The sequence below is a fragment of the Trachinotus anak genome, unplaced genomic scaffold (assembly GCF_046630095.1).
Source record: "Trachinotus anak isolate AG129_WGS33_773 ecotype Australia unplaced genomic scaffold, CSIRO_AGI_Tana_v1 ptg000013l, whole genome shotgun sequence".
In the NCBI taxonomy this organism is placed as follows: Eukaryota; Metazoa; Chordata; class Actinopteri; order Carangiformes; family Carangidae; genus Trachinotus; species Trachinotus anak.
The window spans coordinates 15,329,299-15,345,933 of record NW_027273864.1 but is presented as its reverse complement, the minus strand read 5'-3'; the positions used below and the strand labels follow the sequence as shown (position 1 = coordinate 15,345,933).

The 16,635-nt window shown below is 40.9% G+C and overlaps 2 protein-coding genes across 3 annotated transcripts; both read right to left on the bottom strand.

Annotated features, from left to right (window-relative positions):
- Positions 1-423: 423 nt before the first annotated feature.
- usp4 (ubiquitin specific peptidase 4 (proto-oncogene)) lies at positions 424-12,490 on the bottom strand. The gene is made up of 22 exons (XM_071495219.1): positions 12,259-12,490; positions 10,735-10,862; positions 10,479-10,609; positions 10,274-10,400; positions 9,962-10,107; positions 9,286-9,347; positions 8,957-9,103; positions 8,072-8,189; positions 7,775-7,948; positions 7,510-7,668; positions 6,881-7,105; positions 6,596-6,679; positions 6,396-6,490; positions 6,115-6,297; positions 5,283-5,509; positions 4,884-5,105; positions 4,712-4,782; positions 4,513-4,628; positions 4,269-4,418; positions 3,290-3,393; positions 2,749-2,837; positions 424-2,576 (listed from the first exon to the last, which is right to left on the bottom strand). Exons 1-22 carry the CDS (start codon positions 12,408-12,410, stop codon positions 2,454-2,456), a joined length of 3,033 nt encoding a protein of 1,010 aa, XP_071351320.1. The 5' UTR covers positions 12,411-12,490; the 3' UTR covers positions 424-2,453.
- A 313-nt stretch (positions 12,491-12,803) lies between these two features.
- On the bottom strand, positions 12,804-16,348 carry emc3 (ER membrane protein complex subunit 3). 2 transcript variants are annotated; one of them, XM_071495222.1, is made up of 9 exons: positions 15,995-16,348; positions 15,562-15,733; positions 15,412-15,469; positions 15,086-15,179; positions 14,669-14,773; positions 14,443-14,524; positions 14,241-14,320; positions 13,716-13,798; positions 12,804-13,632 (listed from the first exon to the last, which is right to left on the bottom strand). In XM_071495222.1, the coding sequence occupies exons 2-9, from the start codon at positions 15,714-15,716 to the stop codon at positions 13,504-13,506; spliced, it is 786 nt and encodes a 261-aa protein (XP_071351323.1). In that variant the 5' UTR covers positions 15,717-15,733; positions 15,995-16,348; the 3' UTR covers positions 12,804-13,503. The 2 variants fall into 2 exon arrangements, with proteins under 2 accessions (XP_071351323.1, XP_071351324.1); XM_071495223.1 differs by having other exon boundaries at positions 16,127-16,348.
- Between the last annotated feature and the right edge of the window lie 287 nt (positions 16,349-16,635).

Genomic DNA, 16,635 nt, shown 5'->3' with positions numbered 1-16,635 from the left:
TAGTTTTTCATTTTAGTAACACTGACAATTTTAGTTTTTCAAATTCAAACTCCATGACAAGGGCCAAATTTAAACAGAATCCTTGAACTTGTATGGGAGTCCTGTGTGAAAACTGTTCTTTTCTTAAATGCTACTAACCAAATGAAGAGGTTACTGTGGATAAAACATACAGCCATAACTTATGCAGCAAATCACAGGTTTGCAAAAGTGTGTGATTGCTACTTGTGCCTTTTTTAGTGCTTGTGCCTGATTGCAGATCATAGTTTATTTCACCAGTCAGCATAAAAGGCATGTAGTTAAGGTTGCATCATCTGCAAAAAAAATAAAAAATTTTGCAGTGCAAAAACATGAGTTTCCAAACTACCACTGTAATCAAGCCAGCTTTGATACTTTTGTGCATGCAATTAGTCCAAACAAACCACCTTGAGGCTTGAGGCTTCCAGTCTTTATTGTATTTGAATTCAAATATTTCTCAGTTAAAAACAAATACTGTAGATATCGGCAATAAGATAAATATAAGGGACAAGAATTTATACACCTATTTAAAATAGTGTGATTATTTACATCATTTCATTTATTTTTGAGTTTGAATTACTGTCATGATTTAGGGGGAAGAAAACAAGATTTGCTGCATTTTGCAGCTGAATTGTGTTTTCAACTATCTAGGATTACAGATATGATGTAAAGCTTTTCTAGTCATAGGCATATATGATTATATCTAGGTAGTCATCTCTGAACATAATGATGGCAGGACCCACCGGCAAAAAATGCACTAGGCGGTCCTACATGTCAACATGCTGTTATGTAACAAAGTCCAGAGTTTACATCACAGAACAAGAGATAGATCGATCATTACCAACTGCCAGCCAGTTTGACTAGACCTTTGATATTGAGTATAAGTGAATGGATTCTGTTTTCGACTCAGTCGATCACATTCAAGACACCTGTTATCACCGTGCTTAGGGTAACTGGGATCATTTTGTGTCTATGAAGACTACATTAAGATAAAACAGAGGATTTGTTTTCTTATGCTATCACCAGAAACAATTCAGATGTATTTTACTTAACAGCTGAGTAGTGTACTAAGATCACTGGAAGGAAAACAACTGGCTCAAAATGGCATTAAGGTATTTCTGCCCTGCCCCCATCTGATGACACATATAGATTGTTCTTCATGACTAGGAGCAAGCTCAAGTTTCATGAATAAAGCACCACTTTTATACTAGTTTATTTTGCTTCACTCAGTGTGCTTTAAAGATATCAAATAACATAGCCATTTCAATACAGAGCTGCATTAATGTACAAGACTAATAAGGACAAGCCATTGCAGGTGAGCTAGGGGTCCAATCAGGCAGCAATCAAAATATGCTTAAAAGACACATTAAAATGATCTGAAAGTGTATGACAGACCATAACGCTTAATGCTAAAGGCCAAACCATACAATTCTGTAATGTCTAGATACACCAGAAGCAGGTAGATAATGTACTCATGGAGAATTCAAAGTGCCTCCTTTTTAGTCAGGTTGCAGGAATCAAAAGGCCGCTTTTGCATTGTGATTACAAAAAAGAAAAAAATAAATGTTAGCAGGGTTTGACTCCTCTCAATAGTTTAGGGTCCAAGAGACAGCAGAGCCCCATGCTGTGTGTCAAAGAACAAAAAAAACAAGATGGCTGATCAAGAGCAAGGCCGAAAAACAGCTTCTGCCACAACTCATGTCAAGACCCAGATGTTAAAAAACCTTGAAACGAGACATCCCCTCTGTGGTTCAGATTGCAACTCGGACCCAGCAGGCTGGGAGCACAATTACCGCAGCTAGTCTGCAGGATCCCCATCAGTAATCCACTCTACACAGGTGGCATAAGGTCACAGAAATTCTTTCAACAAGCGTGGCATGTATTGTTCTGTGTGCACGTCGCACTGTTGAGTTTGCAGTTACCTCAGCACAGTGAGATTATCAGAGATAAATCTTGGCACAATGCCAGTTATCTTGCAAATGTCTTAATAGTTGGTACATTTTATCATAAATAACTTGAAATGCTTTGGTTGAGACAAGGTGTGCATTTGGCTTTTTTTATATTTCTGACTGTTGTTGTGGGCAACAGAAACATTTGTTTATGTATGCATTTGAGGGCACTTCTAACATTCTGTTCATCCAGTGAGAGGATCTATATCCATTTATATTTATTCCTCTTAGTTCCTGACTAGTAAACTATGTTCAGACATCAGTAGGCCACTCGCTGCAGGGAGGAAGTCTCTCAGGTCACTCTTCTGACAAGGCTGTTGGCTCTAGTTGACGACATACAAGACAAAAATCAAATAAAATACGGGGAAGGTAAGATTAATAATGTTAAGTCTGTGGAGTCCTCTGTCACTAAAGTAGCTTTGTGTGTGCGTCCAAGTGTCTCTATTTGCTGTATGCGTTTCAGTGCGTGTCCCTTCATGTCAGGGCTCCTCAGTTTGTGTCCATGTGGTCGTCAGCTGCTTCAGGGGCTCCTCCCAGCGAGGCCGAAGGCTGAGGTTTGGAGGGGGCTTCCTCATCTCTGCGCTGATAAAACAGCACGTAGGCTGCTTTAGTCTGAAAGGGGAGGACAAGGATAGGATTACCCTACAAAAACAGAGACACTCGACACCAAGGATAGAAAGCCAAGGAAGCTGAGGTCCTCTCTATCAAACATCAGTCATTGAATTAAAAAAAAAAACAACACAAATACTGCTTCTTTGAGGGGATACTCGGATTCATTACTCACCACAATCTGGTCCTCTGAGGCTGAAGAGACACTACTGTCATCAAAGTAATACCACTTTCCATCCACTTTATTCTTGCCATAAGCTGTGTCTGTCAGACAGAAGGAAGAAGGAAGTGTTAACACAACTATTCAGGCCATTTGTTTACCCAGGAAGACAAAAAAATCTTATCAGACCAGACCACGATGAATAGGCAGACAAAAACAAAACAAAAACGTGACAGCGAGTCCACAAAGAACAATGATGTGTGAGGCACTGTGCCATATTAAAATTTAACCGATGACAGGACGCAGTTGGCGCTCAGCACCCCATCTGTTGACGCATATCGTGTGTGTTTGAAGACTAAACAAACTACTTTGGCACAAGAACTAGAAGGTGTGGTCTACAAATAAAAAGGTTGAATTTAAATTAAGTTATCAATAGCTCTTAATGGTGTGTTGATGTCACGTGATATAAGCCTGTGCTTTCTGCTGCAGAGGGAACCAAAAGTGTTACTCAAGCGATTTAAATTACAGCGAGAGGAAAAAACTAACAGTGACTTACAGTGACCCCCTCCCATTCCTCCATAGTGGTTTGACACGGCAATGAGGTCATATATGTAAGGGCCGGCCTTAGGGTCACACACAAACTCGGACATGTTCAGATCCCTGCCAAAGAAAACACCATTAATTACAGGGGAATAAAATGGTACTGACCACACAGCAGAAAATGAGCAGTAAAACAGAGTGAATATAAACAGAAATATAAACTGTAGATTTCTTGAGTCATACTAAAATAAAGCACTCAGGGTATGGGTCCACGATTAAGCCAGTAAGCATGAGTCAGCTTTTTTCCAGCAAGAAGTCATTAAACGTTTTCTCTGCTTCCTGGTTTCGAGTGGATCAAGTTCCTCAACAATGCGTCAATGCGTTCTGCACACACAGTGCCAGTGTGACAGGAGAATGACACATGCAGCCGTTACGCCACATAACCCGCAGGTAACTTCTGTATTTTAAACATACAGGAAAATTTGCACTGTGGGAACTGAAAGTGTTCATGATTCATAAAGCTTAAAGGCTACATTTTACAGCTGTATTAGTTACAGCCACAACAGATAAGGACAGTGAGAACACAGGTATAATTGTTCTTTGGAATTTGATGTCAGCTCTCCGAGTCAATAGTCCATGTCTTGAAAGCACAATAAATATTTCCTCATTCAGACACCCAACCAGTTTGTTCTGTGAGTTTCACACTGCAGCTCCCTCTAGTGTAAATGTCCCATTGATAGTTCTGTTGGCACAATCATCAAATGACAAGCATTTAACTTGAAACTGAGTAGAATAATTTAATGTTCAATGCACTAAAAGTCTTTTTTTTTTTTTTTTTAATTTGTGCTTCACATTACTGCTATTGTAAAGTACAATGTCAAAAAGCTACATACTGAGAAACCTGTGAATGAATACTTGATTCTGAAGCTGTTTTTTCGAGTCAACTGTCTCTAACCCTTTGCTCACAAGGTAAATGACAAATCCTTGCTGCATACCTGATGGGGAAGTCCACCACTGTGTCCAGCTTGTCCCTCCAACACCGGTTGTAGGAGAAACGCTTCAAGTGAACTACCAGAAGGCGAGGCAGCGACCACAAGTCAAACTTTTTTGTGGCCTGTTGGTGTTTCTTACATGTGGGACAATACCTGCAGAAGAATGGGTTTATATGTCAATGGTGGCTAAACAATAAAGGGGCAGTTGCCACCGAATTAGGCAGTAGTAGTGGTTGTGAACCCTTACCATGGATCATGTTCTCCAAGTGTCTCCATGGTTGTAAAGAGCTCGATGCATTCTCTCAGAGCCACAGTGGCTTTCTTTTTTTGGGGCTGGAGCATGCTCTCATGCTTCTCGTAAGCCTACAAGCAATATTTACACAAACATAAACAGACTGTTTGCATATCCTCTCACAGGACGGCCTGATGAATGTTGACCTACTGACCTCTGCTTCCTGTTCATCATAACACAGCTTCTTTGATTCTGTGTCCCAGTCGATCGCCACTGTGGAATGTGCTGCAGACAGAAGAGGTGGGAGGAGCTGTGTCAGCACAAAGCGGCTTTGAAAAATAAAACTGTTAATTGATGATTTAATTGATTAAAAGAATAACACTGACGATTAAGTTTGAGGACATTTCCATCACAAGGCAGCGGGCTAATGTTGGCTGTTCCGTAAGAGTTGACTATGCTGAAAGTGAAGAGCTTGGCTGGCGAAGAGCACAGCTTGGCTGTGTCTCCTTTAGAGCCGTTTTCCAAGTCAGAGGTCACCTCTTCCTCCTCTTCAGACTGGCCATTCTCCGGCTCTGGGCTCACCTGGTGGTCCATAGCCTCCTCTTCACCTAAACAGACAACCTTTCTTTGAGTTTGTTTTTTTTTTTGGTTTTTTTTTTGTTTTTTTTAATCAAATTCATGGCTGAATTTTCTTAGTATTCTTGGTTAACATCAATATCAAACATATTCTGAAGGATAATGGCTCTCTGATCAATGTTTCCTGACAGATAATGTTAACTGCTTACCATCATATAGCCCATTAGTTTCATTGCAGGTCCCTGAGTGGTTGCTGCCATTACTGGAGCTGGCACTGCAGGAGGCCCCGTCTGACAGGGGGCTGCCACAGCCACCCAGGCTGGCATTGAGACTAGATGATGTGGAACATTCAGGAGCCTGGCTGCAGCTGGCAAAGGTGGCTGAGGCTGAGGCCCTGCTTTCACTGCTGGGGCTCTGGGAGTGTTTTACATAGCGCCTAAAGAGGGGACCAGCAGAGATTAATTACTAGACAGCAGCCAAAGTCAACATGAGAAAGACTTGCTCTTTAGTTATACTTGTCATTTCAATTTCATATTTTGAGCTTTTCTTTGATCACATCATTGCATAGACTTGAATGATATGATAAGGATATAAAAAGAAAGCGTCTCCTGTTACGACAATCATTGAAATCTGCTCCGGCATTTATTTTTCGTGGAATTTCTTCCACTGCATCTCTTCACATTGGCTCTATACACACTGTCACTGCACTGTAATGTGGTGTCATTCCTTGAAGTCCACTGGGCTTGTCATTGTATGTCACTTTATATTTGAAATTTGAGCATTCATTTGAACGTGGGAAAAAAAAAAAACTTAATATTTGAACTGTAATGACCTGCTAGAATTCAATCAACAATGTCAAGTTTACAACTTTGTCTGGCTGCCTACTATTTGGCAAACTCCGCTTCAGCAGGACCCTTCCTAGAAGCTTGTGAAAAAGTCATCACTGGTGCGTATTAAAATTCATTTGAAAAACTTGTGTGTCACATGAATTTGATTTTTGGAAAAAATGACAGCCCTTTTATCCACAAAGTAGTTTCTTACCCAATCCTCTCTAGGATCATGTCATATAGAACGTCTGCTATGAGGTTGTGTCTGGGCACGGTGATGAGTAAAGGCTGGCCAAACAGCATGGTGCTTGTGGAGCTTCCAGCATGCTTGGAGTGGCGCTCCCTGAAATATACAGGCAGGTTCAACCTCTCACTGTCCTCCTCCTGTACCTCATACCTGCAAAGATCATGAACACATACATTACACACATATTAAACAGCAACCACAGTGACTTGCTCCAGACATCTCATCTTTTGGTCGACATTAAGACTTACACAAAGATGTCATCTTTCTCCATGATTTGGTTGAGGCCATCGTCCCGTCTATAAATTTTATGGAACCTGTGATTGTAAACATCCGCCACCACCATCTAGACAGACAAGTGAATTACAAAGTTAGAACTTGCTATTTCCATTACAACCTAAGACAAAGAAAATGGAAAGCTGAAAGTGGTGTAAAAGAAAGTTAAACTAACATTTTCTGGAGGGATTCCACTGAGTTTGGACAAGGCGCTGCACAGGTCTGTCACTGTACCCAGTTTGGGGACCACCACTCGATACTGCCAAACAAAACAAAACATTATGATCAGTCAGTGAGCTGCTTCATTAAATGCTTGAGCTTTTAGAAATCCAAGAATCGTAAAAAAGAAAAAAACTCTTTATTATCTGCTAGCATTAATTATCTGGTATTAATTAATATTTTGTGTAATTGCAGTTGTTTAAGTCTACAACAATAACCATAAAGCTCAATTCCAACTCACCTGTGTGGGTCTAGACTGAGGGTCAGATCGCACCAGGAAAACCTCCATGGTACGATCTTTCTTCATGGGCAGAGGCAGTGTGAGGTAGCAGAACGGGTCAAAGGTGACAGACACCTTGGAGCACTCTGGGCACACCAACGTGGATTTGAAGAGGCCGTGGAAAATATCAACTATAATAGAGTCGTTGCGCAAGCGATGGTTTGTCCAAGCCTCCTTGGCAACAATCTGTAATTGCACAGCCAATGAAGAAAAACTTTCATTTGATGCCATTTTTAAAAATGAGGTTAGTGTTCAACTTGATATTTTAAAATAACTCTTCAAAACTTTTTGCCCTTGTGTTTCTGTACACAAAGTGCACAGTGTGACAGAAGAAAATTTCTATGCCGTGTCTAGCCATCAGCGACTAGCAGTCCGTGTAGCTCACTCAGTCTCTTTAGATTTCAATTTCATAAAACTAAACACAAAAATGTGTTGTCAATATTAATATTTAAGTGGCATCATAGACCAGCATCAGACTGAATCAAGTTTTCAGTTACCTTTTTGAGACACAAAATGCTCTTGAAAAACTCACCACAAAAAGTCCATGGTCTGAAAAGCAGTATTACGCAAATTCTGTGTATGTGCTATACCTCATCTGGGCGGCCCTCTGCATCTCTCAGGGCCAGATAAGGCTTCTTCTTGACACGGTTCAGATCTTCATGGAGGCCATCCAGGAGGAAGGCCAAAAGCTCCTGCGAGTCCTGCTGCTGGTAGCCTGAAAACTGGGGGGCAAACCGTCCAACCTGGGTCTGGAAAAAAAAATGTTTTATTTCATGAACTTTGTCAGTTGCTTAAAGATTATAACTGGATATTTATCAATCAGTATATATCCACCTAAGATTTGACGTAACTCACTTTGAAGGTACGTGGGGCCACATAGCTGCTGCGGCTCAGCCACATCTGCTTTACTAGATCAGCATAGGCCTCAGCTATCTCGCCCCTCATTCCCAGGGGATTCTCTCGGTTAATCTCTGCCTCATACTGGTCATTGAGGAAATACTCTGTGAGTGGAGATGCATTACTCAGGCACTGGGGGAAGAGGAAAGAAAAATGTTGATTATGTGATCATAATACCCCAAAACATGACGACTGTTTCTCTCTGAATGGAAGTTATGACTGTAGCATTGTTTTTTGTTTTGTTTTTTTTTTTACCTGGAGGGCAGAGTTCATGAAGCACGTGTTGCCCAAATTACTGAGACCACACAGGCCAGGCTGCGACTGGGACTCTCTGTAGTTGTAGGAGGAGCTGTATGAATTGTAGCCCCCCAATCTGGTGGAAGAGCAGATCTGTTACTGTTCTGTCATGGAGCCACTGATATCACCTAACCTCCTTATCACCACACTCATGCTCTCATTTTAAAAACTGGCACACCCAGACATGCAAATCCTGAACTACTATATGCCTGCATAAATTTAATAATACATTTGCTTTTTGCTAAATAAAATGAGGTCTCTATAACATATGCAAATTCAGTCAAATGTGTCATCGTTTACTCTCTGTTTAATATCAAGCTGAGTCTACAGCACACACAAAGCGGTATTCAGCAGAAAGCTAATTATGGTATTTTTCTACTTATACTGCAGTTAAAAGTGGATGGTTAATATGCTGCTTTGAGCATCAAACCACCAAAGAATGCTATGAAGAAAGTCTGTGGGGGCTGAACCAGACTTGATGTGCAAACCTAAAGACTGATGTGCTGATTCAATAGATGTCTACAGTAGTGTGAGTAGGGTGTGAGAATCTCCTTTTAAACTCATCTACATAACAACTGCAAGATAAATATTGGATGTGCACAATTTTTTTCTGCTAGATTCTTTGGTAACAGCTGAAAACTACAGGACTGAGGAAGTAACCGGTAAACAAGGACTGTTGGTTGTCTATTCCAAACCCCAATGATCACAAAGGACAAGAAAAACTGGAGAATACCCATGTGTACCACATAAAACGTACATTAAATGCCAAAGAGAGTTAAAGAACAGTATTCTGAGAATGATGGGTGATGTATGGGGTAGTGGAGGTCTGAGAATAGAACTTGCCTGTTGCCAGATGAGGTGGTGTTGTTGAGTGTGTATCCAGGGCTACAGCTGCTGTCTCCGTTGGCTACTGTAGAGGAGATACTAGCTGATGAGTTAGAGGAGAGTTTTGGGGAGGTAGTGAAATTCCTTGATGGGGTTGTACTGGATCTGGTGAGGAGAGGCAAAAGCATGTTTAAGAAAAGCACATTTCTATAAATTAATTAAAATTTTCAATGTTGTGTAACCTTCTATGTATATTTAGCCAAATCCTGTAATAATTCTTCTCTAGGATACGACATATCTCATTTTACCAAATGGAAAAACTACAAAAACAAGGTATCTCTTCTTACTTGGGATGAGAGGCTTGTCTGGGCCAAGTGCCATCCTCATTCTTGCGCTCAATTACAAGCACCTGTGGGAAAACAAGCTGAATGAGAGCCAAGCTGGCGTAACTGACAACCATGTGCTATTGCATCCTAGGCTTGAATTTGATACTATACATGGACCAAATGCTACCAAATTTCAGCAGCTGAAGATAGGTCCATCAAATGCACTTCACTGTGTAAATAATCTATTTCGACTTTTGTATTCTAAGAAACTGTATTGACCTCTGATTTCCTTTTGTCAGGACAGACATTGAGTTCAGTAGCTGCTGTGGTAATTTTTTAATGCCCTCATCAATGCAATACCTGACCACAAAGTACAGGGGGTAGGAATGAGACCTACACCTGTGTAATGCTAGCCAATGCAATGCCCCCCTGCCAAAATATACTGCATTTGTGTTGTGTGAAGATGTCTTTCTCTTTCCTACACCCAGCCCAGGCCACAAAATATATTTGTGGTTTATTGCAAGGCTAATGATCTGTATTGCATTAGACTCCTGTTATTATGTACCATGTCTGTAAATTAATTATGTATGCACAGCAAGTACCAGTATGTTACTGGGCTGTGGTGTTCTTTCAAAGAAATGAGGAAGAAAGTCTATCAGTGATCTGAAGGTTATTTGAATAACAAACTCTACACTACCTGCCCCTGGAAGAGACCAGCATCCTGTACAGTGCTGTCTGGCTTGTTCAGCTGTTCGTAGGTGTTGCTCATGTATTTGTTCCAGAGCCGAGTCTCCTTCTCTGATGGGATATTGAACAGCGTCCTCATCTCCTTCTCTATAGTATCTGGGGAAAGAGGATTTGCAAGACTTCTTGATTATCATTCCTGCTTATTTTTGACACAAAACACATTTAATGAATGACAGTGTATAGAAATTTCCAGTGTGTAGGCAACCAGCTATTTTGTCATTTTCAAAGCAAAAGTGGCTTGACCGTTCATGTAAATCCTCACCTATAGTATCAGCTTTACTGAAGTGACGCGTGACCACATTGTCCATGTTGTCATTCTCACACAAATTCAGCTCCAGCAGATAGACCTCCACCTTACAGTGCTTGACAAACATGCCATGTTCAACCACCTAGAGAAGAAAGAAAATATTTAGAAGCGCCATATATAAGTGAATGGTTGAAATGAAAAATATCTTCTACAGCATTACCTTCCTGACGATGGGTCTCTGACCCTCAAGGCAGCCATACCAGCTGACAAGCTTATTCCATGCCTCAGTAGGGACAAGGACATAGTCCAGCTCATCTATAAGGTGCTCTTTCAGGGCCTGAGTATCCTGGTCTTTATGGAAAAAAATGAAATGTTGACCACAGGCAGAAAAAAGTGCTCTTTTACTCTTTATGGCATTGATGTTCTCAATAGTAATCAAAGATAACAACCAATATTTCTTAAAATGACAGTTTTACCTGAGAACAACCCAGAGTTATCAATTGGTCCTGGATAGAGGCTACGTTCTCCAACATTGTACATGTCCCAGCTGTCAAATCCCACATACTTCTTCCATTGTTTGAACCACCGACTATCGATTAGATACCTAAAACAAATTATTTAGTAACAGTGAATGACAAATATATGACATTTTGATCAATTGTACTGAACCTTTAACATTTATATTTTAAAAATTATTTTTGGTCACGTGATATATGCAGGATATCAAGCAAGGACACAAAAGAGTAAAACATGATCAAAATACATGGGGTTTGAAGAAACACTGCACTCAGGCTTCTGCCGACCCAAAGCATTATGCAACAACAAACTGCCTTGGCATTTGCAGATATAGTAACAGCAAGCTAGTTTGACTTAATCTCATCACAAGTGAGAATCTCCTTTGGTTAGCAGGCTTGTTAGCAAGTATACACATAGTAAGATGTTGAGTCATGGAACTCTGTTTTGTGCGACCACTCTCAGAGTTTATTCAACAGCAACAAATAAGAAATGTCTCACTCAAAGTAAGGTGTATGATCTTTGCCCTTTAACCTGAGGCTAATTTCTCCAAGCTCAGCAACAGTGTTTATGTGCTTGTGGGGAAACATACGTTTCAGCCTCAATACCACGGAATGGTAGTTCACTTTTAACTACAGTATAAAGAAACACAATCTATAAACAGTTCATGACTAATTTCAACAACAATTTGAACATGTTAGCTGAGCAGCTAGTTGCTGACAGACATAATAACTGTGGCCGGTTCTTCCCTTGATGCCTACTTCTATCAACAAAGAAGGGAACTGAAATGTTAACTGATGGCCTGTGTTTTACCCTGTGCTAACATAAATATTTGCCGAGGTTCAGTCTCTTAAATACATCTAGCTTCATTATGCCCAGGCCTCGATGGTCTTTGATCTTAAACAGTGTTAGCTAACACTGGTTGCTGGCCAATTAACAAACACGTCAAGCCACTTCAACTAGCATGTCACTACAAGCAGGTAACACCATTGCATAATAATTTCCTGTCATTGGGCCCAGGTCCTGATCATTAATCTAGCATCGAGCCGGTCTGACCGGCAGGAGAATCCACCTCCTGAATCCAGGGCCTATTCTACCACCCGACTATCCACCACATCAGCCAACGTCAGCTAACTTGTCACAAAACAGGCATTAACGTTTAAGTAGTGTACAGATGAGCTACTTGGCCATGCTAGTCTGGGTGTTTACGCCCAACGTAAATAGCTAATACTAGAGGCACCACTCTTAACAGGGAAATTACAAAGCCGGACTGGAACTAGTCAAGTTAGCAACTAGCATGCTAACTTGTTAAACATTAGCTGGCTAGTATCAGAACCACAGCAGCTTTCGTTTTCAGACTTGAAACCATCGGTGTCGTTAGCTTGCCAGCTTTAGCATGTTAGCATTTCCTGTTCCTCAGTAGCTAACGCTAGCTAGCTAATGCTAGCTGAAGCACCCCGGTAACGCTGGCCGTTGCAGATTCTTACCATTCGTCGCCCTTTCGTAGAGTTGTTTTCAAAAGTGACCCAATATTCTGTTTTTGACTTTCGGTTGAAGGGGCTGGCATTTGTGCGGCTACCGGCTCCGAGTCGGAGTCTGCCGCGCCGCCCGACTCGGGTCCGCCTCCCTCGGCCATCATGCAGTGAATGTGCCGGTATCGGGAACGCGCGGATGGAAGAGACGCACTTGGGCGCCGCTCACGGGAAACGCTCTTCCTCTACGCTCGGTACACAGTGGATCAGAGATGCTGATGCAGTCTAGTGTGACTGTTTTGTCATCACAAAATCAGCCAGTCACAGGAAATCCAGGCGGTAAAGTACTGTTAACGGGCAGTGTAGCAAAAGGGCTTTTCTACAAAAACATAAACAGTATTGTTGTGACCCCAGAGCATCTTTTGAGGCATCAACAAACCTCAGCACTGACTTCACTTTACTCATCATGCATGTTATATGTGTGTGTGTGTGTGTGTGTGTGTGTGTGTATATATATGTGTATATAGGGGTTGGTGCATTGCAACAAATCAAACTGGGTATTTAGTCAAAACAGGCTTTATACTGTACAAAACACAGGGGAGTTACAATACAAAATAAACCATCTACATACTTTAAAAACAATATGTCAATCACACAAACATATTCTCTGCCAAAAACTAATCAGTTCTGGGTCTACTTCCAACTTAAGGGCAGGTGACACAGAACAGTACTATGATCTAACGAAGGAGTTTTTCATGATTGTTAAAGTTTAATTAATTAAACATCATTCACACCTGTAAAATGGTACTGTATCCTAATTATTAAACATGACCACATATATGAAAATGGAGCTAGCTATTCAGGCTGTGCATGACATAAGACAAAATAAGCACTAGGTAGTTCAAGTTCTATAACCTAGCGGCGTTATGATGGCATACACTTCAAAGCTAGTAATAATGCATTTCAATAGGCAAAAAGCAACTTAATTTCTCCAAAACATATCCTTGTTTAAAGGTGAAAAAACAATGCTTTCTAGTATGCATGAGACAGCAGCAGAACCAGTGTATTTTAAGTCATTTCAGATATTTTATGGACAGGAATGAAAAGGTAATACATGTGAAAAGACCATGACCACAAATAAGTGAATGTAAACTTTGCATAACATGAGGAGATTTGTCCCATCTCTGTCTTTAACCAAAAACAAATCCCTGCAATAATCAAAATTCAAACTGAAGGCTCTAAGTAGAAGTGACCAGGCCATCAGAAGATACCACTTGGCAGCTCCTTGCTAAACATGCCGTCAAAGTCCAGCTCCCTGCTCATCAGATCCTCCTCTACGCTGTCCAGCGCCCACTGATGGTCGGTCAGCTCCAGTGCCTCCCACTCAGCCTGAGATCAAGGACAAACATCGTATGAACAACTGCGCAAAGCACACCCTCATTAACTCATCATGCTGACATTGATATATATACCTTGAAAGCTTTATTTGTATCTGCAGGCATGGCCATGGCGGCACCACTCATCTGCTCCTGCATAATCCTCGACTGATCTGCACCTGTGGGAATTTCAACACACGACAGAAACTACAGTATCACAATATGCAAATTCATTCTCTAAATGCAAAGCTGTTTAACCATTAATAAGGAGACAGATTTTACCAAAGTCAAGGCTAAACTGATTTGTAAATACCACTGGTCATGATTCATGTGCAGCTAAAATGTAAAATAAAACAACTCACAGACTGTGTTTATTAAAATCAGATATTATTTTCAGGTTCACAACATAATGATTCTGAAAATTGATTTATTACCATAAAGAGCTCAAGTTCAATTGAACAATATTATAGAAAGCATATCAAATATCTACTTGTAGTACGACAGGGTTGCTATTACTGCTGAACCTTATAAGAATCAGCATGAGTAGATAAAACCTTCACGTTATCATCAAATCTGGCATGACAAAGCATTCAAAATTATTTTAAAATTAGCTTGAATTACCATTATCTTGGCCTAGAATTAAAGAGTACATGCTTCGTAGTCCAAACACGTTCAGGAAATACCATGACGCTGAGCTCACCCTAGATGGTAAATACACACAGAAACAAACAGAACAAATGATAAAGTCACACACTAATATTCTGAGATTTATACATAATGAGTACTGCAGTACATCTTTACAGATCCTGTTTTATCAGTTTACCAGGAAGCATCCAGTGAGAGCAGCTCAATTCCTTGTTGCAGCATGGGTTTGAAGCGCAGAGTGAGAGGGAAGGGAACCTTAGCTAGAGGGAAAAGGAAGAACTCAATGAAGAATTTCCACATGAACCAATATCTTATCTGATAGCAACACAAACGCAAAGTTGTTTTTGAGCATGCCACATTCTGCATGATAGGCTGCAAGGGGTGCGAGGGAGTGAGATTATTACTTGTTACAAATCCTGAAAAAGTCCAGTTGATCCAGCCTCCAATGAGGATCATGGGAAGCACGTTGGTGACATTGCCTTTCATCATGTCTGTCAGCATGCTGGGATCTGTGAAAAGATGCAACGAGCAACAAATTCACTTGATATGGCTTGTAGGTTTGTTGTATTACAGTTAATCATACAGGTTGGTTTAATAGTATGACATCTTTCAAGATTATGAAGGGCAAGAAAAGACCCCTTCTCCTGAAATAACACCATGAAATTCTGTTACTTGATTATGTTTTGAGATGGTCAAAAGAAAAGACTTAATTTAGCATATTACTATTATACTTATTCTTTTTAATAACACACATTTATCATGACCTTATGTATGAAACATCACTGTGGATTACAGTACTTAAGACTGCATCATGTCCTTACCTGTCATTGGAGAGGGTGGAACAACCTTTCTCTTGGTCTTCTTGAAAAATCCATCTTCTTGGTTATTGAAGTAGAACTTCCTCATCAAAAAGGACTAAAAGAAAGAGAGATCTTCAGAAACACTGTCCTACACATTGCACTTTATTTATATATATATATATATATATATATATATATATATATATATAAAAGCAGTGCAAAGTGCAAGTGGTTTTATATTGTGCATATTTTGTATATTGCAGACACTAACTTTCATATAAATTGAGGAGAATAACTCATTTGAGAGAACAATATTTATGAAATACTATAAATCAAACGAATCCTACCTGTTTGGGAATGTATTTTCCATTTTCTCTGAGAATTCTGCTCCGGATAAGAACCTGGCTGGATTGGGAGATGGAAGAAACATTCAAATTAATTGTATTTATTTATTTATTTATTTTTCCAACATGATCCACCTCCCAATTAAAGATTACCTGTCAGAAACCTGCTCTAACGTCAGCTTCTTGTCACTCTGAAGAAGAATAGAGACATAATGCCGTATCACCCCAACAAGAAAGGTGATGAAGACAATGGGCAACACCACCCAGAGTCGGATATTGGAGTCCAGCAGAAGCTCTGGCTCCGCCATTCAGCCTGATGGTTCACCTGAGGAGTCAAAGAAACAGCAAAGCCAGCGTTAGACACACTTTTAGCAGGCAGCAGGCAAGTTTAACGCGTCTTTCGTTGGCTCCAAATACTGAGGTAACGCCTCGACTCATGTGAGGCCTGTTTTTGTGACAGTAAATGGTAAATGTGCAGGAAGCCGTGTGAAAGCCTCGGAGCTACAGAGGGACGGGCTGTCAGTCATTTAGCTAGCTGGCGTCATTAAGGCAATGCTAATCACAAAGACCAAGCAGACGAACTAACCTAAGCTCCACTTTACAATGTGGAAACGATCTGTTTTCTAATAACCCGGAAACAATGGTGTACGGAGCCACCGCAGATTAATCCCGCTGACGGCTGCGGTTCGCCGGGGGTGAGCGTTAGCCGGCTGGCTACCTTCTTCCTGGTGCCCGGGGCACAGTCGGAGGGATCGGCCCGGTCGTCTTAGCGCAGCGACCACCTCTTACAGCGTTTCCCCCCCCCCAGCTGCAAGAGATGCAGATCATGTGCAGCGTGAGGTGAATAGTTAAATGAATGAAACAATCTTCAACAGCTCATATCCCCTGCCGCGGCCATTGCGATGTGGCGTTGACTGCAGGGATGGGAGCAGATCTCTGCCACCGGGGGCTGCAGCGCCACCCCGCGGTGATGGAGGAGGCGTCTGATCGGGCCTGCGAGTGTCACATCCCGAGGCCCATGACACTTGTGGCCAGGGTGAAGAACAAAGAGTTTGTGTCTGTATTTCCCCAAATACAAAGTGAGAAAGAAAAAGTGTTTACCTTTAGAGTAGATGTATTTGCAACCAATATGGATATGATAATATCAGATGTAGATCAGCTGCTGTTAGGCAGTCAAACGACAGGAGGAATAGCCAATTCATTGTATTTTTCCTTCAAATGAAATAA

Coding starts and splice junctions, on each gene's coding strand:
- usp4 (XM_071495219.1), bottom strand. CDS start 12,410: ATGATGGCCGAGGGAGGCGGACCCGAGTCGGGCGGCGCGGCAGACTCC. Junction 10,401..10,478: donor AGAGACCCATCGTCAGGAAG/GTAATGCTGTAG, acceptor TTTCTTCTCTAG/GTGGTTGAACATGGCATGTT. Junction 4,629..4,711: donor ATGATGAACAGGAAGCAGAG/GTCAGTAGGTCA, acceptor TATTGCTTGTAG/GCTTACGAGAAGCATGAGAG.
- emc3 (XM_071495222.1), bottom strand. CDS start 15,716: ATGGCGGAGCCAGAGCTTCTGCTGGACTCCAATATCCGACTCTGGGTG. Junction 15,470..15,561: donor TTAGAGCAGGTTTCTGACAG/GTAATCTTTAAT, acceptor CTCCCAATCCAG/CCAGGTTCTTATCCGGAGCA. Junction 13,799..14,240: donor AATTCTAGGCCAAGATAATG/GTAATTCAAGCT, acceptor AAATTCCCACAG/GTGCAGATCAGTCGAGGATT.